We start from the raw sequence: 25,437 nt of genomic DNA on the forward strand, positions 1-25,437 counted from the left end.
CTTAGGAGATATCATTAGAAAGCATGGCATTAGTTTTCACTGTTATGCTGATGATACTCAGCTCTATATTTCTTCACGCCCTTACGAAACTTACCAATTCACAAAATTAACGGAATGCATAGCTGATATAAAAAACTGGATGACTAGTAATTTCTTACTACTTAATTCTGAAAAAACAGAGATTCTGATTATTGGACAAAAAAACTTCCTCACGTAGTAACCTAGAATACTGTCTAACACTTGATCGCTGCTCTGTCAAGTCTTCGCAGTCGGTTAGAAACCTGGGTGTGCTCTTTGATACCAATCTTTCATTTGAAAGTCACGTGTCTAGTATCTGTAAAACCCTATTTTTCCATCTTAAAAAATATATCTAAATTAAATAATTATCACATGCTCTCAATGACAAATGCAGAACGTCCTGGTTGCGTATGCAACCCACCGTTCCCTGAAGGAGGGAACGGAGAACGTAGTCGACGGTCGACTGAATGGGGATCTCGCTAGAGAGCCTATCCTCTTCGAGTACTATTGAACGTGCCAATGTAATTGGCGTGCGTGATTCGCATCACACACTCCGTCCCCGCGGCGCGGGTATAAATACGGAAGTGGATGCACGCACTAGTTGCTTTTCGCTGACGAGCCGAGAGTAACCCGGGGGTCAGCGGTGGTCCAACGGTAGTGGCAAGGGGACTACGTCCTCCGTTCCCTCCTTCAGGGAACGGTGGGTTGCATACGCAACCAGGACGTTCCCTTTCAGTCGATAACGTCAGACGCAGTCGGCGGTCGACTGAATGGGGATAACCTTTGAAAACGCCACTAACGCTGCCACCTTCCAGTGCCTAAACCAAAGCCTCCTGATGCCCCCGCAAATTTAAGGCGGGGAAGGACAGGGCTTAGGCCAGGGAAGTCACTGCTGAAGTCAATGCCCGTACATTGGAAGGAAGGGACGCTGCGGAAGCCACATCCAACCCAGAGGGAGGTAACGTGGAGAATACACATATGAACTGGGCGGAAACCGGGCAGTCTAACATATGGAATGTCACTGGGGTGGCTCCAGCCTAAGACGGGGGGAGACACACCGGACAGTGACGGCAGAGAGACTCTGCCGAGGGAAGACACAGGCTCGCCGCATGGAGCCGTATCGTGGAAGAATACACATATGGGGTCGCCGTAGGGACCGCAACATATGGACCCAGCCTAACACAGGTTCCACACTGCTTACGAGTGGTAGGCCTAACACCAGACGTTCCGCACGTCCGACGTCGGAGGGGTGTGGAGGAACTCAACAGGGTTCAATTTTAAGGGAACTCAACTGGAGTAGAAAGGCGCACGTATCCAGTCCATAGGAGGGGAATGGCGCAGCAAGCCGACACTTGAACCGGGCTCACGGTGAAACTGGCTTCATGAGAAGGGAGCCCACGGGAAGCAGCGGTTCAACTAGGTGTCGTTCAGCCCCCAACTCTAGAATCTGTTTAGCAAAGCATATCGTCAACGCCCAGGCGGAGCACTTTACACTCATCATAGAGGAGCTCAACACCTAAGTCGACATTTTGCATCTCGGATTTTTACCGAAATGAAGGCAAGCACTAAGTGCAACTTTGCATGGAAACAGCCTTCCCTCTCTGATGAGTTCCAACAGATATTTGTAGAGCTGGTCTGAGGTCTATGGCTTGCATTCTGTACACGTCCAAGCGAACGGACAGAGAAGCCAGGGCTGGATCTGCCTCCTCCAGGGCAGCGCTTGCAGGCTCACCACCTCACCGTTTCAGCATAGCTGATAATTCTGGATCCGGCTCGGGCAACATTGAACTCCCGGAGGGAGACAATGCAGCCGAGTCATCATCTCTAGAAGTCAGCTCACCCTCCGATGCTGCAATCGGTGTCCGGTCCTCCAGGGGAGCCCCGGGTGAAACCGCTGGCCCACCCATTACAGATGGACCAGCAGACAACACAGGAGGCTCCAGTGGTTGCAGTGGAAGGGAGGAGTGAGGAGCCCACAGGGAATGGTTACCGGGCGGGACATCCAACACTATCCTCTGGTCACCCATCCCACACAGCACCCGAGGGTGGGGCATGGTAATGGGGACTCGCTCTCCGCGAACGAAGGCGAGTCTCGTCCTCAACACTGTGACAGTCATGTTCCCACAGTGAAAACATGAGCTGTCCACAAAAGCTGTCTCAGCGTGCTGTAAGCCCAAACACGTGACACAACAGTTGTGACAATCAGAGAGAGACAGGGAACGACCGCACCCAGAAACGCACGGGCGGAATGACATCTTGAAAAAGACGCAAACGCACCCGTGTTGCTCTTTCAGAAAATAGGACCGTCACCAGTGCCGGAGCACACAGGGGAATGACCGCGGCAACACTGAACAGAGAACTGAAACAGTGAAGCACTCACTTTTCCGCCCTCTAACCAGCCATCAACACACACAAACATTTAGAAATTTGTTGCTGTTAAAACAGCAGTTGAGAGCTCAAACCTCGCGATCACCGCTGCACTCGCGCTGTAGAACACCAGCACTGGGAGAGTCTTCCTGAAGAACACCGACACACTCGCTCGTTGTAGACAACAGCACTCTCAGAGACATCAAACGATCGGCTCCGAAGCGAAAGGCAACTAGTGCGTGCATCCACTTCCGTATTTATACCTACGCCGCGGGGGTGGAGTGTGTGATGCGAATCACGCACGCCAATTACATTGGCTCGTTCAATAGTACTCGAAGAGGATAGGCTCTCTAGCGAGATCCCCATTCAGTCGACCGTCGACTATGTCTGACGTTATCGACTGAAAGGGAACAATTAGTTCAGGCATTCATGACATCAAGGCTAGATTATTGTAATGCTATTATGGGTGGTTTCCCTGAATGCTTAATACACAAACTACAGCTGGTCCAAAATGCAGCAGCTAGAGTTCATACCAGAACCAGGTAGTATGAGCATATTAGCCCGGTTCTGTCAACACTGCATTGGCTCCCTATTAAACATTGTATACATTTTAAAATATTGCTGATTACTTACAAAGCATTAAATGATTTAGCTCCCCAGTACTTGAGCGAGCTCTTAACGCATTATAGTCCTTCACGTCTATTGTGATCTCAAAATTCCGGCCAGTTGATAATACCTAGAATATCAAAATCGTCTGCTGGCAGTAGATCCTTTTCCTATTTAGCACCTAAACTTTGGAACAGTCTTCCTAACATTGTCCGGGAAGCAGACACACTCTGTCAGTTTAAATCTAGATTAAAAACACATCTCTTCAACCTGGCATACAAATAGAACACTATACATTCCTATTATTCATATCAGTTAAATGATTATTAGGCTGCCTACATCATAAAAAGAATGGCATTTGCGCTAATTATAGTCTTTCTTTTTATTCCGAGGCTTATTGTAATCAGCTGGATCCGGGCCGTATCCAGATCAGATGGTGGACCTGCACCTAGACATGACCACAACGCATCCCTGAAATGTCAGCAGAGCTTGTGTCAACTAGACTCTCCCCTGTGAAGGCCTCATCGACAAGACAGCCATCGGCACTCATCCTCATTTCATCCTCATTTATATGGTGCTTTTAACAATGTAGATTGTTTCAAAGCAGCTTTACAGAGGTAAAGATATAATTTAAGGTAACAGAGATTGGTTTGGTTTTATAGTGGCTTTTGAAAAATGTTTTTTCCAGCTAAAGTTAGTTTTGATTGATTCACTTCCGTCTAAATGATAGTTTGTTATTAAATTAGGGGCCGCTAAGACGACACCGTTCTCTCTAAACAGACTTTAAACGTGAACCTGTGATAGACGCTTATGGCGTTCACATGCGCATTAAGAATTGATTCTATAGTTATGTGCGTTTGAATATATGTGCGCAGGTTTATAATTCCTTACAAACCATGCCTAAACAAACTACTTGTCTATAAATTTTGATGCAGAATTTTTATTTTATCTTATCACTTTGGGTAGGTACGCGAACCGAAAAATTCCACAACGCTTTATCTGTAGAGTGGTATAGGGATCCTCCATAGGGAGAGGCTAGTTGGCACTTCAGCACTGCATTGTCATCGGGACTGATCCTCAACAAACTCGTCCCCATACGTGCGTGATGACTCATAATGCATAATATAATGTTCCGATCCAATCTGACTTCTGACCTGTAATGCTGCCTAAATCATAATTATACACTGTTCATACACTGGCCAGAGGAGAACTGACCCCCGACTGAGCCTGGTTTCTCCCAAGGTTTTTTTTCTCAATTCTGTCACCTGATGGAATTTTGGTTCCTTGCCACTGTCGCCTTTTTGCCTTTCTTTGCCTTTGTCGACATTGGCTTTTGGCTTGCTTAGTTGGGGACATTTAATTTTATATTTACCAATATTATTTCAACATTAGTTTCCTGTTATCTCTTTAAAGCTGCTTTGAAACAATCTGCATTGTAAAAAGCACTATATAAATAAGGGTGACTTGACTTGACTTGACTATATTTTAAAATGTAATTTATTCCTGTAATGGCAAAGCTGAATTTTAGAAACCATTACTCCAGTCTTCAGGGTCACATGATCCTTCATAAAGTATTCTAATATGCTGATTTGGTGTTCAAGAAACAGTTCTTCTTATATCAGCGTTGAAAAATGTTGTGTTGTGAATTTTTTGATATATAGAAATTTCAAAAGAAATGTATTTATTTGAAATATAATTTTATGTAACATTGCAAATGTCTATATTGTCCCTTTTGATTAATTTTATGTATCCTTGATAAATAAAGGTATTAACTTAACTAATTTTACAACTTAAAATTTTAAACTTTAGATAACCAACAAGTGATAATTTATGCAATTGCAATTTTTACTCATAAATGAATGTAAGATATGTGACAATTTGCCCGGCCTTCCACTACTCATGTACACTGAATCTGCACCTGCAGACCTCAGCAGACAGCTCTGAACTACATTTAACTAATTTTAAATACATGTTGAATTCCATTCCATAGAATTCCACAAATTCTCCTTTAATGGAGAAATGCAGCAAAAGTCTACTAATGGCCTCTAGATAGCCACACAATGTAATGAATGTATCTGGTTATTCAGGTTCCCTGAGAAGGGGAATGAGACACTGTGTCAAGCAGTTGACACTATGGGAACAAAATACCCACTATGTCATTCTGAACAAATGCCTTCTTATTGTGCTGTGCGAATTCCAGTGAGCTAGAAGCCACCAAGAGCTTTAGTGCCTGTCGTAAGAGGTCCACAGCTCAATACCCTTAAAACTTACCTGCAAGGAAGATCTAGTTAAGGAAGCTGCAGTTCCTGCATCTGCCCAAAACCACAGCCTGCTCTCCCGACCACCCAAACCCTGGGCCATCAGCTATAAGGGGCAACCTCACCAAAGGGATTGTAAACAATTTCAGCATCATGTCCTAAGTACTGGGAGAGGACTCAGGAGAGAGCACCATTCTCTTAACTGCCTTCTCTACCTAAGAAACATGGCAATGTTTGCCCCCGAACCTCTAGTGAAGCGCTTTACCCAATAGCAGGTCTCCTAGAGAACTAGTCGATGTAAAGTCATCCGACTATCACCACACGTACTGGAGGGGCCACTGAGAGAGTGGAGCACCATTGAGCTCTCGTAGTATTCTCTACCAAGTTGGTCTTGTTGGCTGATGGTTGCCCATTCCTACAGTTCCAGTGAAATAATAGCAAGTTGCTAGCTGTGTCAGAGTCCACTTTATTACTCTGTCCCAGAACTCCTTGCAAACTGTTAAGAAAACATGGTAACATAGTCCCACACAATATCCACAATTATCACCTCCAGGTATAGACTGGAGGATCAACAAATGAAGGAGTGAGACACAGAAGCGGAAAAGCTAACTCTCCCTACTGTACAGCCCATCCATTCATGGCAACAGACTGATGCAGCCTACAATCTAGGAGGGGGCTTAGATAGTTGTCCCTTACCCAAGGTAAGTGCTAGCCTGTTACTCCAATATGAATTTGAATCAACAAGAAGCAAATTAATCTTTCTGAGCCCCACGCCACTGAAGGCGACAGCAGATGAAGTGGGATGCTAAAATGGTATTGCCCAATCTTCCTGTCCTAACACGTGATCACAGAGGGTGCACATAGCTAACACCTCTGTACTCCTGGCACCTGAGGAGGGAAGGGTGATCAATGAGGATGTGTCACGCAAGTTGCGGTATTGCACATCATCTACATTCATCACAACCTAACTGTTATAAAAGGAGCATAATGCTACCACCGCTAAACTCTCTGCACCAGAAAATAATAGACAGAAAGAGGTGCAGGACGTATGCAGCGACATTGTCTATCTTTCTTCCTTCTTCCATATGATATATGAAGGATACTGAAACTGCCTCTATACCCAGAGAGTGCCAGATGAAAGAGTGGGACGCTAAAATGACCAATCTCCTCATATATGTCCACTATTTATGTGCCACCAGGGAGGCACATTAAAATAAACATTATTCAGCTTTCATCTTTCATTATTTATCTTTCCATTTTCCATTACCTTGAGCACGGTAATGCAAGGTTCAACCAAAGATGCCTCCATGGAAACCATGGCAGCAAGAAAGCGGCCGATAGTACAAGCAGCCTGCTTGGTGGCAAGGAGGGCAAAGTCTGTGGCAGGGTTCCAGGACTGGCTCTGGAGACACCCCCTTGCGTAGATCTGAGTTCTTCAATAAATCATCCTGATACACTTGCAACACTGCCATTATGTGCAGAGCGCCACCAGTCTGGCCCGCCACGCCATATGCTTTGCCCACCAGCCGCGATGTAAACCAACATGGCTCAGAGGGCAGGACTGGAGACTTCAGTGAGGATGCCATGTCGTGGGTCATAATTTTAACCAACTTTTAACATAACTTTTTGGAGTAGGCGGGTTCACTTACAACATCTGCTTCAACTCCCATCATGTCCAGCTCCTCAGAGCTAGACCGGGCCAATAACATGCTCTCCACCAGATCTGAAGAAGCTGAGTGAAGTGCTGGAGTGAAGTGATGTTTGAGAAAGGGATAAACCCATGCTGGCTCTCATGCCCCTTAAGGTGACACACTTTCTCTATACATATCATCTTCTTTGAGATATACAGACAGATTACCAATTCAAAATTCCACATGCACATCAAACAAATAGCTTCATGAAGACAAAGAATCTGATGCATTCTTTCTGGGCACCCTTATATGCCCAGCTTGCATACTGTACATGGGATGTCACCTGACTGCGGTAGAATGGCGTGTATCACAGGTGCTTCAGACATCAGCACACAAGGAGCGTTCATGAAACAGTGTTAACTTCCACTTTGAAAGGCAACCCCATAGAGAACAGATCCTCAGAGAAGGCACAACTCTTATTATGCATTTGATGAGTTTTACTGAGCTGGCCATTTGTGTTCAGTTGGTGACAAGTGAACTCACCCCTAGGAGTTTGTGTTCTGGTTTTTAGGGTGAAGTGAGGGGTCTTGGAAGAGACTGTCTGCTTGGCAGAACTAAATGTTTCTTGCACGGGCTCACTGGGTATGAGCAGATGGTCTTGCTGACTTCTCAGGGAATGATGCAGGATAAAGAATGGTAGTTCATGGCCTATAAGAGACAAAAATTGAGACAGGAAATTGGTGTTTCAGGTTGCAAGCAATTTCATTCTCGAACAGTACAGGAACCAAAAAGCATATTGTGTTTACTTCATTGCTAACATATTTCATTCTGTGTATGATTGTGTCTGTGTTTAAAAAAAATGAGAGTAAAACACTGTCCTCTTTTGATCTTAAGAATAGTTGCTAGGCTGCTTTTCTGTTTTCTCACTAGTACAAAATTTGTATATAAATCCGACACAGATTGATGCAACTATGGATTACCGTGCAACATTTCTACAGAACATCCAGCTAGCACCTCAGATTATTTTAGACAGTGAAGATCAGCTTGTGTGTTTGTGAATGTTTAGGGCTGGCATGTGGAGCAAATTATCCTGAGGCTGCCCCATTACAATATACTGTAGAGGAAAAAATAAGAAGACATAGAGAGATTTTAAGTTTAATTGAGTTTTGGATTCTGTTATCTAGAACTAAACCTTTCATATTCTGTTGTCTCATTCAATAGACCTTACATAAAAATGTGCATATATATGACCTGGGGGCTGGTGCTGACAGCTGATTAACAGTAGTAATATTAATAAAGCTTGTCATAACAGCATTTTTTTTTATCATGACAGGTCTTTCATCACAGAGCTGTCAATGAGTGGGAAGAGAAGAGTTTCATATAGCTCAGAACTTTTAAAGACAGCCTGTGGGCTGAACATGTCCTTTGCATGAGTCTAACCTTGGGATGTGGGATGATTTTAAGAAAAATCATGCTTAAAACATTATATCAGTATGATATATTCATAATAAATAACAAAACAATGCATCCATCCATTTTTTTAAATCAATTGTCCAATGTAGGAACGCAGGAATGCTGGGATGCTGGAGCATATATCGAGTAATCAAAAAATCTTAATATATAATTTCAGCTACATCTTAGATGTGATTGAATGTTTCTTTTAATCATGCATGACACTTGCGAGCAGCTGAAACTAGATTTGTGGCAACCTACAGTATAGTTAATTCTCAGTTAAGTTAAGTATGTGAATGCACTTTTTGGCAATAATGACAACAAAGAGGTACACAGAGATATTTTAGAAGTAACAAGTGAATTATCTTTTTAAAAAGTTAACTGTATTTTTTAACTAGAAAAGCAAAGCTTGTCAAGACAAACTCTGAATAATACAGACAAATTCAACTAAAATTCCGACTTATGGACCGAAAGTGATTCAATTAAATTCTGTATTTTGTGGGTTGATATACCCAACCCTGATGATATATTAATTTCATGGTGAGTTTGCCTGAAAACCATGCCTTGTCATATGACCATTCAGTTTTGTTTTAGGCCGAACTTGGTGGTAATATTTAGATTTGTCTACTGTGACCTCTTTAATATCAGATAAAACAGTTGGAAGTAGCCTACATGGAATTTACTAATTTCATCCACCCGAGAGCAGGTTTCTCATTTTCTTCTCAATATTTTTGTTTGAATAATATTCCCTAAGTTACAGTATTATGTAATTATATAATTTATGTAATCTAAAGATCTCTGGTGAATGAAATTTGTAAATTCCTTGTACTTCCAACTGTTTTATCTGATATAAAAGAGGCATAACATTGTTTTTGACTCCAGAAAAGTGCGTAATGCAAGATCCCTGAATGGGAGCAAATTAGAATTGGTCAAGCATAAGGACATGACTGATAATTAGTTGGACACCCCGAACTACCATGTGTTCACATTTGTTTTAAAAAGGATGTTAATTTGTTGTGTGTGTGTGTGTGTGTGTGTGTGTGTGTGTGTGTGTGTGTGTGTGTGTGTGTGTGTGTGTGTGTGTGTGTGTGTGTGTGTGTGTGTGTGTGTGTGTGTGTGTGTGTGTGTGTGTGTGTGTGTCATCACCAATAAGAGGGTATGTTTCCTGTTCTTTTTCATAGTTCACACACAGCTGGTAGTCCAAGACTTCACCCTGCACACAGGAAGTGGTCATTATGTTTTGGAAAGAAACAGGAAAAAGGAAGTGGCTGATATCAAACACAGGAAATGCCAGTAGACAAATTTGGCACAATATAGTTCCTGGTCATCATAGAGCAACAGAACGATGTACACAACATTATAAAAGGACATTGCCTCAGATGAGCAGGTAGTTAAATCCACCAAATTACAAGGTGAAATTGGGTGTAAAAAACAACAACAAGTGGCTCTCTAATTTGGACCACTCCCTAGTATTCGAATGTGCTTTAAATAGGTTAAATAGCTAATGTTCAAGCAAATGTGTATTACACCATACTCACAACAAGAGGCTATAACGGACTACTTACCAGTAGTTTGCACTGCTGCATGATGTACTGAACCACATTTTCTGCGGTCGTGCTCACATCCACTGCCACAGCAACGGTCTTAAAAGCCAATAGCATGTAAACAAACAAAAGCATTGACCATCAACTCACAAGGAAAAGCTTTGGGCTAGAGTACAAATAACCTTCACTTATAAACAGAGACATGGATTTAGTTCCCTGAGGGCCGGGAGTGGCTTGGTCCAAATTTAACCAAAAGGAGTTTATGTACCGCTGAGCTGTTGTCATCGGGATGGCAGATCAGCAGAACGTAGAGAAGAATGGCATTTGGCAAGACTCTTTGCCTGGCCCTGCAGGTGTGCCTGAAGAATGAAACATTATTACAAACAAAGAACGACAAATGGGAAAGCAAGAAAAACAAATACAGAGGCGTGGAGCATTCTAGAAAATGGACACAACATCAGAGCAGGAATACCTCATGTTTGAAAAGAAACTTGTACTTTGATACATTATATGCTGTTATGACATGAGTCTTTGATTTGTTTTTTTCCCTTACCACTGAAGAGCTTGTAACCATCTCTCCTTTGTTTCTGATGTGCTTTGGTTTTGGAGGACAGGCAGAAAGAGAGAGGAAATGTTAGATTTAGTTAAAATTTTCTAATTAGTTTTTCAGACAAATGCACCTGAATGATAAGACAATGACCCTGAGTTCTGATATTAGTGAAGTCAAGTCAAGTCACCTTCATTTATATAGCACTTTTAATTGTTTCAAAGCAGCTTTACAGTGATAATAGGAAATTAAAGTAACAGAGATTGTTTTACAGCAGCTCTAGAATAAAGTTATTGTCCAGCTGCAGTTATTTTTGATTGATTCACTTCCGTCACAACGATCATTAGTTATTAACTTACGGGCCGCTAACACAACTCCGTTCTAACAGAAAACCTTTAATGCGATCCGGCCGCTCATTTGCATAAAACAGTGCCTGGTGGCTCTGAGAATTTTTTTTTAATTCCACATGAATCGGAATTATCCCAATAACGTTTTATCAGTACAGAGGTAAAGGGAAGGAGGCCTTCACAAGGGAGAGACTAGTTGACACTTCAGGACTGCGTTGTCGTCGTGTCCAGGCGCAGGTCCTTCATCAGATCCGTAAACAGCCTGGATGTGGGTGGTGATGGCGCAGTGGATAAGACACATGCCTTTGGTGTGAGAGACCCGGGTTCGAATCCACTTTGAGACACCAATGTGTCCCTGAGCAAGACACTCAACCCCTAGTTGCTCCAGAGGCGTGCGACCTCTGACATACATAGCAATTGTAAGTCGCTTTGGATAAAAGCGTCAGCTAAAATGAATAAATGGATCCGACGGATTGTGGTAAACATCGGGATAAACAGAGAGACTAATATTAGCGTAGACACCATCCTTCTTATGATGTACAAAGTACATCAGGATTTATGGGAAGTGTTCCCGGTTCCGGCTGATCAAAACTATGCAGCCTAACATTGAATTATAGAAGTCTATAATGTGTTATGTGTAAGCTAAGCCAAAGATGCTAACCATGTGTTTTTATACTGACAGACTGTGTCTGCTTCCCGGACAATGTCAGGAAGATTTTTCCAAAGTTTTGGTGCTAAATAGGAAAAGGATCTACCACCAGCAGTCGATTTAGATATTCTAGGTATTATCAACTGGCCCGAATTTTGAGATCGCAATAGACGTGAAGGACTATAATGCGTTAAGAGCTCGCTCAGGTACAGGGGAGCTAAACCATTTAGTGCTTTGTAAGTAATCAGAAATATTAAAAAATGTATACGATGTTTAATAGGGAGACATTTTTCATTGAGAGCATATGACGTAATTTAGATATATTTTTAAGATGAAAAAATGCAGTTTTACAGATACTAGAAACGTGACTTTCAAATGAAAGATTGGTATCAAAGAGCACACACAGGTTCCTAACCGACGACGAGGACAGAGCAGCCATCAAGTGTTATGCAGTATTCTAGGTTATTACGTGAGGAATTTTTTGTCCAATAATTAGAATCTGTTTTTTTTTTTTTTTTTGCAGAATTAAGTAGTAGGAAATTACTAGTCATCCAGTTTTATATCAGCTATGCATTCCGTTAATTTTGTGTTAAGTTTCGTAAGGGCGTGAAGAAATATAGAGCTGAGTATCATCAGCATAACAGTGAAAACTAATGCCATGCTTCCTAAAGATATCTCCTAAGGGTAGCATGTACAGAGTGAACAGCAATAGTCCTAATACTGAACCTTGTGGTACACCATACTGAACTTTTGACGGATAAGACATCTCTTCATTTACTGCTACAAACGGTCAGATAAGTGTAGCCAAGTCAATAGGTCAAGCTGGTGAGGATATCTATAGAGGGTGTAATTTCCCTTTAAATATGCCACTTCCTGTGAGAGGAATGGTTGCAGTACCTGAATTGTTTGGAATAGTCGCTGGAAGAACAAGCTCTGGTAGGTTGATTTGAATGAGAAGTGTTTTTAATGCTTACTTATGATGTTTGGGATCTTTTTGGTGTGTTGGCCAAGAGCCAGCGATTTTTAGTGAAAATGTTAATTCAAATGGGCCAGCTGTACTTAATCCGTTCATTGTCTCGATGTAGTTGGTTTGTTTTAGATGTGAGGCCCAAATGCCCCAATGCTGATAAAGTTTGGCTGGATGATTGGTGGACACTGAATTACCATTACAGCAGGTGAGTGTTGACACTGTCAAAGCAAGTTATGTTTTTTTTTTTAAATGATCATTGACAACCCTGTGTTGTATGTATTGGGGAAAATGACTTCCTTTTGTAAAGAAATTGCTTTAAAGGCTTTCACGTTGGCCATGTTGAGCTGGATGAGCGATGGATGTAAACCGCTGCTGTACTTCCTGTGGCTTCTGAAGTTAGCCAAAAGGCAACTAAGGTATTTATTTGTATTGATGTAATGTTGGAATAGCTAGCATATTTTAACCATGTTGATTGAAATAAATATATGGACAGTGGTTTCTAGTTGGAACTAATGTTATGATGTGGTGCTACTATTCAATGTTATGTTTAGATATAATAATTACAGTTGTTTTAATGAGAATGTGGTTTTTGTATGGGTTGATTTGTGTATTTTTGTTTTATTTACTATTGTTTTTCCTGTTGTAGAATTCGATTTGTCCTGTGCAACTGACCACTGTTTTTCCCTACCTTATTTTTGTTTTTCATGTTTTATGGTTTTGTTTTTTTTTGTCATTAATATTGCTTTTGTTTGTTTGGCCCATGACTAATCAGTTGTCTTTTCTATGTGGTTTATTTTGTGAACTACAGCTACATTATGATCTATAGCTTTGAGTATGCATCGTAACTAAGGGCGGGGAAGATTCCACTCTTGATTCATACAAGTGTGGTGTGGAAAGAGTTTTTGTGTATTTACTGTGGTGTGTAGAAATTTGTAATTTCTTTTGGGGTTTATTGTATTTATTCATTTGCTGTGTGCATTTTCTTTTGAAGTGTTATATTACCCTCCATAGTTGCTTGTACTGCCATCTCTCATGCATACATTTGGCCCGCTTTTGAGTGAAAACAGAATTCCTGAATTCAATAAAATTGATGCTTTGATTTCATAGAAATTTTGCCTTATGTTTATTCATTTAATTGGATAGCCGAGCGGGAAACCCTCTAGTGACTTGAGATCTCCTACCCAAACAAAATTGGAGTGGCGTAGTCAAGAGCTGTTAAAAAGCACCCCTATTGCCTCATTACATAAGTATGATTTAAACCATGCTAGTGCAATTCCACTAATGCAGCTTAATTTTTGAGTCTATTTAAAAGAATATTGTGGTCGATAATGTCAAATGCAGCACTAAGATCGAGTAGCACTAATAGAGAGATACAACCACGATCGGATGATAAGAGCAAATCATTTGTGACTCTAATGAGATCTGTCTCAGCAGTATGATACGGTCTAAATCCTGATTGAAAATTCTCACAGATACCATTTCTTTCTAAAAAGGAACATAGTTGTGAGGATATTGCCTTTTCTAGTATCTTTGACAGAAAAGGTAGATTCGAGATTTAACAAGTGGTTTAATCATAGCTAGCTTAAAAGTTTTTGTTACGTATCCTAATTACAAAGATGAATTAATGATATTTAGAAGAGGATCTATGACCTCTGGAAGCATTTCTTTCAATAGTTTAGTCGGTGTAGGGTCTAGCATGCATGTTGTCGATTTAGATGATTTGAGTTTATAAAATTCACCCTCTCCTATTACAATGAATGTATCAAATTTTTCGTCAGTGAGACTACACTGCACTGTCTGATGCGATACTGTAGACGGTTGCATAGTAATAATTTTCTCCCTGATATTATCAATCTTGTATGTAAAAAAGTTCATAAAGTCATTACTGCTGTGCTGCTTGGAAACATCTGGGCTTGAAGCCTTATTTTTCGTTAGTTTAGCCACTGTTTCAAATAAATACCTCAGGTTTTGTTTATTTTCTTCTAATAGGGTTGAAAAATAAGCAGATCTAGCAGTTTTTAAGGCCTCTCTGTATGCAATTGTGCTCTCTTTCCATGAAATTTGAAATACCTCTAGTTTTGTTTTCTTGCAGTTTTCGCTAGTGAATGTAATTTCTATTTGATATAGGTTGCTTCTAGTCTTGAGTTTGTAACTCATTTAATTTCTGATCGAATCTTAGAGAATCTTAGACCATATAGGTGTGTGCAACGTATTACAGATCTTTTTGTTTAATAGTACAGTATTTGTTATTAATGATTTATCCGTGTACATCATTATTATTAATTCATGTGCCTTCACAATCTTTAATCCAAATAACTTCCCCTCCTTGCAGTAACATCTTTCTCTTCTCTGATGACGTGTTCACTGGCAAGAGGGCTGTACAACCTGTCACTCACACGAGATGGCAGCAAAGGCAAACCACAATGAACCAATGATCTAATCAATTTCTGATGGACAAAATCAAATCCCACCCGACATTTTTTTCTAGTTTGAGAAGCCGTTTTCTTCCTGTTAGGGTTAGGGTGACCATCTTATGTATCACCTAACCATCTAAGTGACCATCTTATGTACCCTTCATTAACATTCTCATTAGCTGCATGTATCCCAACCATTCCCAAAAGTGAACAATTTGCAACCACAGACGTGGACGATCCCAAACATTTATAGTATTAGGGCGTGTTTCCAATGCAGGAACTTTCACCAGGAACTACTCCGTGTGTTAACACCGCAGGAACCAGGGTCTAAATGAAGTTCCGGGTAAATATTTTCCTCTCCAAAAGTCCCTGCTTGCGAGGTAGTACTCTTTTTTTAAAGTTCAGGAACTTTCAGGGCTGGGACATGGGCGCTGAACATACTGATTGGTTGAGTTCATGCCGCATTTTGATTAGTTGAAACTACGCAGCTGTAACGATGCGGTTGAAACATGGAGGGAAGCAGGATCCACATGCAGCAGTAGTATTCTATTAAATAAACTGAAAACTTGACAGACTCGGGAACGGGACTCGGGAACGGGACTCGGAAACAGGATAACCAACATACAATATCAAGAACTCACAAAGACTGAACTACACACAGGGCTTAAATACACAGGCAAACAAGCTAAACAAGACATCAAGGGGCGTGGTTAATCAGAGACACCTGGGAAGACTTATAAACAAGAAAAACTACAAAGCCAAGGACTACAAAACATGGCACAAAACAGGAAATAACAGAAGTCCACAAAAGACAAGGGGAACCCAAGACAGGAATCATGACAGCAGCATTTTTTCAACCACTATTTTTTTTTATCTGTTGCGGTGCGTGCAGTAACTGTTGTTTGCTATTCAAATCAACAATGGAATTTAAAAAATACGACAGATGGACCGAGGATGAGGTTCATGCTTTATTAAGCTTAAATTCAGAGGATGAAATCCAGCGGGAACTGTGAAATAGCACGCAGTGCTATGCCACAGGACTTATTTGCCTAATCCACTTAAGATCGCAGTGGAAAAGCAGAAAGCAACAGGTCTGGGGGAAAAAAGTTCCTGGAACAAATTGTTCTGGGTAATTTCGGAGGAAACGCGGAACTCGCATAGCTTACATAGGCTAGAAAGACAGAAATCATTTTAATTTCCTTAAAAATGTAAACTGGAACTCTGTCCCCCCTTGAAAATCTCTCTCATAGAATTTCTAAATTTGTGTTGCAAATGTGTTCATGGGACAGCATTCAATTTATATTAAAAGATCAGTTTAAGAAATGGTTTCTTGTCTAAATCCTACAGTCTGTTTTTTTCTCCAGTTACTGGACACACTGCTACACCCACTTTTTTTTGTTATGACTTTTTTTTGACCTCCTTTTGAGGAGGTTAAAACCTTGTGTTATGGGCTTCTGATGTCATAGTGAGGTGCTGTCAAACAAATGCAGCTGAGACTCTCTAAAAACTTTCTTATACATTTCGCACCCAATATTTTTCACATTTACAATAGTTCCATCATCAACACCTGCTTACAGGTGTATTTAAAAAGAAAGAAAATGTGTAACCAACTTCCTTTTAATTCTACATAATTTGTTCACGTTGTCATAGATAGTATTTAACGCACTATAGAATAGAGGAAGAATGAAAAGGTCATTACCTCACTCTCTTTGTGATTTTAACAAAAAGGATTCTCAGTGTTGTTTTTTTATCCTTTGATTAGCAGCATATCATGAATTCTCAATTTCATGGGGTTTGACCTATTTTATCTAAGAATTAAAAATCAGGTTAATAAGGAGGCAAATCGACACTGTAAATGACAAAGAGCTGAGCTGAGCTTAGAAGAAAGTGTGTAGTGCATATAATGCGAACTCCACATAAGAATTTAAATGCTGCAGGAAAAAAAATGTTTTCTGTCATCTTATCACACAGTGTTTTATGATCAAGTCAGTTGTGCAGTAGTGTGGGTGGATTTCACTTGAATTATTTTCCTCAGCACCTTTGTAGCACTTAAATCTTTTCACCATTCTTTTCCTTCCACTACAGAATAGTTATCTTTTAAAGACTGCTGCTTCATCTCAAGTTGTAAAAATCCCATAAACATAACGGTTTACAGTTTTTCAGTACTATTTGTCTGAATGACATACAATGACCACATCAGTATGGTTTGGATTGCCAAAACTACAGATGTTTGACATTTAAGCAATTTTGAAATAATTTTTCAAAGACCACCTGAAACTGATGACATAATTGATGGTCGGCCAGCCAATAACAAACGAGTTCTTGGAGGTGAGCTTCCTGTCTGTGATGCAATGAACGCAGGATGCCAGCCATATGTCTGAGACGCTAACACGATCCTTCAGCTTTAGATATAGAGACCTGTAACATGTAACACACACAATGCACACATGCACTTTTAGAGAGACAAATGTCCTACATTTTTAACATATTAATGCACATACTCATACCCACAAGAAAGTTGACATACTTAGTCTTGGCGATGATAAGCGAATCTGTGAAAAGCAGCAGAAGTCTTTCTCTTGACTGCAACCCGATGGTAAGGTGAGCATGTGCTTCCATCAACAGCACTGCATTTTGGGATGCATTACATGCCCCATACTCAACGCTGTAGAAGAGTGAACAGGTTCAAATCACAATAGCAATAAAGAACATTTAGAAATGCCAATAAAATTTTTGTAATGTACTGCAAAATTAAAATTAGGTGTCCCACATTACTTGACCTATATTAAAGGGATAGTTCACCCAAAAATCAAAATTCTGTCAGTATTTACTCCCCCTCATGTTGTTCCAACTCTGTAAGACCTTCGTTCATCTTCGGAACACGAATTAAGATATTTTTGATGAAATCTGAGAGCTGTATCACTCCTCCATACTAGTCCATAGGCTTCTTGAGGGATTGAACTTGCCGGCCTCGAAAACTGATTAAAGACATTGTTAAAATAGTCCAAGTGACTACAGTGGCTCAATCTTAAGTTTATCAAACGACGAGAACACTTTTTGTGCGCAAAAAAAAACAAAAATAACGACTTTATTTCAACTATTCATTTCCTTCTCTCTGGGCCTCGAGTCAGGTTACTAGTTTAACAGCGTACGATCTGTTGTTGTACGTCACATGCATAACACACATGACAAGCATCGGCCAATAGTGAGCCTACATGTGACGTAGCTCTATGCAATTACACTAGTTTAACTGACTAGAGGCCCAAAGAGAAGGAAATGATTAGTTGAAATGAAGTCGTTATTTATGTTTGTTTTTGCACACAAAAAGTATTCTCGTCGCTTGATATACTTAATATTGAGCCACTGTAGTCACTTGGACTATTTTAACGATGTCTTTAATAACTTTTTGAGGCCGGCAAGTTTCAATCCCTCAAGAAGCCTATGAACTAGTATGGAGGAGTGATCCAGCTCTCAGATTTCATCAAAAATATCTTAATTCGTGTTCCGAAGATGAACGAAGGTCTTACGGGGTTGGAACAACATGAGGGGGAGTAAATACTGACAGAATTTTCATTTTTGGGTGAACTATCCCTTTAACCCAATTTACTAAAACATTATAACATTAAAACATCAACAAGTTTGATGAGTAAGCAATAAGGAACGAGAGGCCACTGCCTGAGTGCCTGCCATCCTTCCACTAGAAAAATAGTCCCTGACAGTGAAAGTAAACAGGCAAATCAACATGCCTCGTCTAATGGAGCTCAGATAAATACAGAGAACAGGAACAGTTCTCATGCTCTTTATTTTTTAACACAATATAGGTTATTTCCTCACACACACAAACACACACATCTGCTTAACTCTCAGCTTGGAAAAATTTCTTTCTCCTGGACCCGCATGAGAATGACAGGGGGAAGGGCGTGGCCTCAAAATTAAACGTTTATTTCAACAGTCCACTTTAGACATTCTACTAACCATAAGTAACTTTGTCAACTAAGGGGCCGTTTACACGACATAGTTTTCAACAAAGACTTGTTATGCTTTTTGACCAATAATTTACACGACAACAGCGTTTTGGTGGCCTGAAAACGCAAACTTTTGAAAACGGAATCTCTGAAAATGGTGACGTAATGCACATCCTTATTTCGTGTTTAGTCTCTTTTATTTGGAAATGAAAAGATACAGATATTAACAGTAAGAAACAAAGGGGGGCATATGGACATCATCACAAGTGGTTATAATAATTACACAAATCAACACAACATTTTGTCATCATGAAAAATTAAAGGTTCCTTACAACAGACTAAAGGATGATGCATGTTTTCGAAGCCTTTGTGTTCAAAGGTTTTGACATTTTCTTAAAGAAAGTAAAATGGGACTTCAGAGGAGAACATTCTAAAATTGGGATTACAGTGAATATTTCTGGCTCAGTGAAAAATAAATTTACCCAGAAGACAAAGTGATAACAGTATTATTAATATTAACATCCTTAGAGAACAAAAAACATAATATACATTTTGTAATTTGTGTCTATAGGCATGTCCATTCGGATCGAGTGTACTTCAGTAAAAGAATGCATATGTGCGCGGGCGCATAGTCTTTCTTTATAAAGTAACATCACCAACTACTGTACTTGTCTGGCATGCATAATACTACGTTTTTCGCAGATCCGTGTGAACAGGAATCATTTTGATAAAGTTGTCATCTGTACAAAGAAAAAACGTTTCCGTTTTTAGCACATCGTTGTCGTGTAAACGTACCCTTACTCTCAGAGTATTACTAGACTGTTAGATTAGGGTTAGTAGAATAAGTTGACATATACTTGCAAAGTTATTTATAGTCAGTAGAATGTCTAAAGTGGAGTACAGAATTTAAGTTTTGCCTAAGTGAATGATGCAGACATAATGTCAAAAAGGGGTCACTCATACTTAATTAAATAAATGATAAACAGTTTAACAATTTTCACAGTAATATTGACTGTTTATGTTGCCAAGGGTGGATGCTAAGGGTGTTGCACATTGATATACAAATCTGTTTGGCGGTTATAACATTGACTAATCAGCATCAAGGACCGGAACAATCTGTTTTATGATATAAGACATAATGTTTGTTTAAAGGAATAGTTCACCCAAAAATGAAAATTCCGTCATAATTTACTCAACCTTAAGTTGTGCCAAACCTATATGAAGTTCATAAGGGTGAATAAATGATGACAGATTTTAAATTTTTAGGTTGACTATCCCTGTATGTAATAATGTCTCATTCAGTGTGCCCTCATATAAATGATATTCTGGCATGTTGGCAAAGGCTGCACTGTTTCCTTGATTTCTACATTTACATACAAATACTGCATTTCCCATGAACTGGGCTTTAAACAGATTTCCGAATCTATAATAATAGGAATATATAAAACATGTAAAAATGAACAAATACTGATAATCACAAATATTGATAAAGGTTTACATGAGCCAATGTTTACTTGGTGCAGAAAAGCGGAAACGGGGACGTAAACACATTCAGTAATGTTTTTTTCAATTTTATGCATAAAGAAGTATAATTTTTTAATTTTTTATAATTTAGATGGAAGTCGCCTTCAGAAATCTGTCTACTTTATTGCCATGACAACGAGCTGAATATATTAGTGAATAAAACCCCTATTCCTGCATTTGTGTTCCTGTTTAAACTTTAAGGTTAACAAAAGACTGGCTTATAAAGTATAATATAGCTATACCTGAGGGAAAGGTGGTTTATAGATGTATTTATTCATTCTGTGCTGTGTGTGTGTGTGTGTGTGTGTGTGTGTGTGTGTGTGTGTGTGTGTGTGTGTGTGTGTGTGTGTGTGTGTGTGTGTGTGTGTGTGTGTGTGTGTGTGTGTGTGTGTGTGTGTGTGTGTGTGTGTGTGTGTGTGTGTGTGTGTGTGTGTGTGTGAATTTCAGTCAATTTTACATAAAACTACAATGATATGAACACTCCATCCAACAGCTTTTTCACTGGATGCCTGTTTTTATGCCATAGTTGTCTTGTATGCTTTATCCTACCTGTTGCTTCAGCTACACTAACAAAACCTTTAGACTTGTCTTGCATATTTCTAATTTATCTATGCTTTTCAAGAAATTAAAAACGAAAAACTAACAGCTTTCTGAAACCTGACACAAATAATTGCAAGATTTTTAGCTTTCTGTTATATTTATTAATTTTTCTCTTGGCACATTGTCACTCTCTCTCTCTCTGTCTCTCTCTTTCTCTCTTCTAGCTCCTAATCGGAATGACGCACTTTGCCAGCTTTCTTATGTGTGTGTGTGTGTCTGTTGTTGCATTCCTGCCTATATAAGGCAGAGTGTGTCTTCTAGCCATTACCAAGGGATTGGTCAGATATAAGCCGTCAGTCAGTGTGTGTGTGTGTGTGTGTGCGTGCGTGCGTGTGTGTGTGTGTGTGTGTGTGTGTGTGTGTGTGTGTGTGTGTGTGTGTGTGTGTGTGTGTGTGTGTGTGTGTGTGTGTGTGTGTGTGTGTGTGTGTGTTTGTGTGTGTGTTCGTGGTTCAGAAACAAAATTGTGTTAAGATAATAAGACTTGTTATTCCTAAAACAGGAAAAAACTATTTGATAAAATCAATGTTGTGTGTGTGTGTGGGAGAGAGAGGGTGTGTGTGTGTGTGTGTGTGTGTGTGTGTGTGTGTGTGTGTGTGTGTGTGTGTGTGTGTGTGTGTGTGTGTGTGTGTGTGTGTGTGTGTGTTCGTGGTTCAGAAACAAAATTGTGTTAAGATAATAAGACTTGTTATTCCTAAAACAGGAAAAAACTATTTGACAAAATCAATGTTGTGTGTGTGTGTGAGAGAGAGAGGGTGTGGTTGGTAGGGTGTGTGTGTGTGTGTGTGTGTGTGTGTGTGTGTGTGTGTGTGTGTGTGTGTGTGTGTGTGTGTGTGTGTGTGTGTGTGTGTGTGTGTTCATGTTAGCAAACAAAATTGTGATAAGATAATGAGACTTGTTATTCCTAAAACAAGAAAAAACTATTTGACAAAATAAATGTGTGTGTGTGTGTGTGTGTGTGTGTGTGTGTGTGTGTGTGTGTGTGTGTGTGTGTGTGTGTGTGTGTGTGTGTGTGTGTGTGTGTGTGTGTGTGTGTGTGTGTGTGTGTGTGTGTGTGTGTGCTGGCAAAATTAATCGGAGTGCGCATGGGCTAATTTCGAGCTACAGGCAAAAAAAATTAAATTTTAGTTGAATTTGAGGTTTTCACAAAAATTTGTTCATTAAGCCCTCGTCTAGCGATCCCAATGCTCCAAATACAAATTAAACATCTGTATGTTTTTACATTTTCTGAGAGGATTAGTACCTTTCCTTTGTCCATAAAAAAAAACGAGATTCACGCAACAATTATCTGTTATGTCTTAAATGAACGGTTAACTGTTGGGGGAACACATTTGTTATTTTTGGCACATCTAGCAGTCCTGTGAGAATTGGCTTAAACTATCCGTGTGAGGCTATAATGCTTGCTTTGATAAAGATCCGTCCACTCTCCCCTGCCGCTCTGCTGTGCGTTTCCATTACAGATTTGCGCAAAACTTTTGCAATTTTTTCTAAATGTCGACAAAAAACTATTGCGAAATGACGCCGTTTCCATTAACCGATGTTATGTGACTAAAACGTCATTTTTTCCTCTCGCGATAAGTCATTCCAAAAATCATGTAGACGGATGTTGGTAGGTTTACGTATATCTCAGTCATTGCACTGGCCATTATTATTAATCAAAGGAGACGTATGTGTGTTCAGGGGCGCCGCTAAGGGGGGAAAAGTTAGGACGATTCTAAGGGCCCACACAATTTTGGGGCCTCCAGAGATCGATTTTATTAATGGAATGGGTGCAGTAGGGGGCCCAACCTTATTTTCTTTCATAGGACCCAACATTTCTAACGGTGCCCCTGTGTGTGTTATCCAAGCATTAATGGTAAGGAAAGACCCTTACACTTGGAGCGGCTGGTATTTCTGGGTGTTTCTCCCTCATTTCTGCTTCGAGGTCTTGATTGTGGCATTTCTTTGAGGTTTAGAATCTAGTATTCCTGTAATTCCTTTGTCTTTAATTAATTTAATAAAGAACTCTGTCTCATATTCTGTCAAAACATACTGCGTCATCTACGTCAGGTGACCTGAAAATGCGCAAAAACTGTTTCCATTACAGTTTTGTGAAATATTTCTTTTTCGAATTGCCTGAAAAACATTTTTGCTATAAATGGGAGTTTTTGCGAAATTTACGTGTTTCCATTGGGCGTATTTTGAATTTTCAATTTCAATTTGTGCAATTTGAAGGGTAATGGTAACGCGGCTAATGACGCGGCCGAGGCCCTTCATGAAGCTGAGGTCTGGGTTTGTTGTCAATAGTTGTCATAGACAACCGCGAAGTACAAACATACTGCGCCTGGAAAAACTGAGCGTGTCGCTTCAAGTATGAGCGTGCTTGCCGCGCGCCTACATTTGAAATGACGAACTTGAGCCCGCAAAATATGTGAGCGCGATATGTGTGACCCCAATCAGGCCACAAGCTACTGGTAGCTTGCGAGCGACGTTTTGGAGACCCCTGCTCTAAAACAATGTGAGAATAATCATTTTGAGCTTGTAATATGTGTCCAACAGGTTGATAAGAAGGTTTGCTTTGATTTGTGCAAAGTCAGTAATTTGCCTGAGACACTATACATGTGTAGAAAGTATTCAATAAGACGGGCAGACATGACTGCAAATATTTGTATTTCAAAAGCAATAATTGTTTTTCTAAGTATAATAAAAGGAAATGTGCCTTCCAAAAAAACATTCAACATCATTAATGTTTTGTATAAAGAAAATAAAAAGAACATAAGCAAATATAAGTATCACAGAGATGTGTTATAAGGAAAAGACAAAGAAAGTTTGTAAAATGAACTTCAACTGTCAGAAGGACAGCGCATGAAGAACCAATCATGTACAGAAAGGAAGACAGTTCAGAAGAAACATAATAATAAAGCTTGAGAAGATTGGATCAGTTGTGTTCCTTTTTTGGAATACTTGAATACTATTTTTTGTGGAATACTTGATGCAGCCCAGCCTGACCCAGACTCTACCTCCAGCGGCTCCCAGTTAAGTTGAGTTTGAGACCCCTGCGTTAAAGAGTGAGTAGGCCTGCTATTCCCTCTCTCACTATCTCTCATCCAGGCGTGCACGCCGCGCTGATTCTCCGGTGGAGTTTCTCCATGATTATTTATTCCACAGTCCAAAGGCACGCCATGCCGTTTCCTTTGGATTGGAGGATATTTTATTCACTGCGGCGTCTGATTCTTAGGATTTCGGGGCCGCAGACGACTCTCTCCCGTCTGTGTGGATGTGTTAACACATGATACTGAGAAACTTAACATTGGCCGGACTCGCTTGATGAGCATTTTCTGAGTGGTTTCTGAGTTCAAGCTACTGACCTTGCGCTGCGTGCAACTAAGCACACTGTACACGCGATTGGTCACACCATGGCAGGTTTGGAGGCTGTTGAGCTATCTATGGCTAAATCTCACTGAAATCTACTGTAGTGAGGAGGCGCCCGTGCCATCAGCCAATGAACTGGCGTGATTCTATATGGGTTCAGACAATCAGCACCGCCCTAAGGGCGTTCCCATTGCATCATAGCTACGCAGCGTCTCGTTCCCTATACAGAGAACATGAGCTCCGCAAGTTACCCGAGACGTTTTGGAACCTTCAGAAAACTTTTCTGAAATTTTATCAAAATCGACTTTGCTGACTTTATCGAACTCAAACAGGTGTAGCTCAGTCATTTTTTTGTCTGATTACAACAAATGATTTTAACAAAGATCATAACAATATCTCGTTTTTGAAAATGTGCTCATTGTGGCTCATTTTGCCAGCATGGGCCACATATAGGCCTATACTATATATACAGTGATGTGAATAAGTTTGGACACCCATGCTAAAGTTGCCTAAAAAGAGGAATAAAAAATCATCTTTTGGAAATTGATCTTAAAGGTATTGGAGGAAATCCCCAAAAATACTTTTTTCCAAATTTGTTTAAACTGTCTTTATATATCAATGCATAATTAAAATGTAAGTACTCTGGAAAAGAAATTATGAAAATCGAGTTTCTGTAGTTCTCTCAGGACTGTAATAAACACAGCTCAGTATTCCATTCGGGACGAAAGAAATGATTGGCTGGGGCGACTGTCACTCTCCCTCGCTATCATGGATACCACCTCTGCTGATACAGGAGCAGCCCAAATTGCGCGCACCCATTTGAACAGGCAGGGAAGCTAGTAATATCAATTATGGCAGATAAAGAACAGTCAAAATTCTCAGTAACGTTACCTGCATATAGAGGCAGCGAAGTCAAACAAGTTAAAAAAAGGAAGACAGTATTTGAAAAGGCTATGAACAAAAAGTCTTTGGATAAATAAAGAAATCCTACGAGAGTCAATATCGGTGTGGCTTTCCAGCGGTGGCGACAACTGAGGGATCTCAAGGGGCTGAAAAGTGACTCCATGATGGCTTTATTTCTGCTGGACAGGTTATCTTGCTGTTTTCATTTTGATGGCATTTATTTTTTCATGAAGCATGTATCACTAGCACACGTAGCTACCTAATATAGCTACCTAACGTTATGTAGCATAACAA

General features: G+C 40.1%; 2 protein-coding genes across 2 annotated transcripts in view; both read right to left on the reverse strand.

The window, feature by feature from the left end:
• The window catches only part of rpl36a (ribosomal protein L36A), a 202,980-nt gene extending 197,325 nt beyond the window's left edge, over window positions 1-5,655 (reverse strand). Inside the window, exon 1 of the mRNA XM_077241234.1 lies at window positions 5,651-5,655. Within this exon, the coding sequence (XP_077097349.1) occupies window positions 5,651-5,652 (2 nt within the window). The 5' untranslated portion in view covers window positions 5,653-5,655. The remainder of the gene's footprint in view (window positions 1-5,650) is intronic.
• arhgap20b (Rho GTPase activating protein 20b) overlaps window positions 1-25,437 on the reverse strand; it is a 59,545-nt gene that overhangs the window by 29,440 nt on the left and 4,668 nt on the right. Inside the window, exons 3-9 of the mRNA XM_077241224.1 lie at window positions 17,331-17,468; window positions 17,075-17,221; window positions 10,430-10,471; window positions 10,145-10,235; window positions 9,898-9,975; window positions 9,479-9,545; window positions 7,424-7,588 (exon numbers count right to left, since the gene is read on the reverse strand). Of these exons, the coding sequence (XP_077097339.1) occupies window positions 7,424-7,588; window positions 9,479-9,545; window positions 9,898-9,975; window positions 10,145-10,235; window positions 10,430-10,471; window positions 17,075-17,221; window positions 17,331-17,468 (728 nt within the window). The remainder of the gene's footprint in view (window positions 1-7,423; window positions 7,589-9,478; window positions 9,546-9,897; window positions 9,976-10,144; window positions 10,236-10,429; window positions 10,472-17,074; window positions 17,222-17,330; window positions 17,469-25,437) is intronic.

Source organism: Siphateles boraxobius, unplaced genomic scaffold (assembly GCF_051911475.1).
Source record: "Siphateles boraxobius isolate OS27281-9 unplaced genomic scaffold, OSU_SipBor_1 24, whole genome shotgun sequence".
NCBI classification, from domain to species: Eukaryota; Metazoa; Chordata; class Actinopteri; order Cypriniformes; family Leuciscidae; genus Siphateles; species Siphateles boraxobius.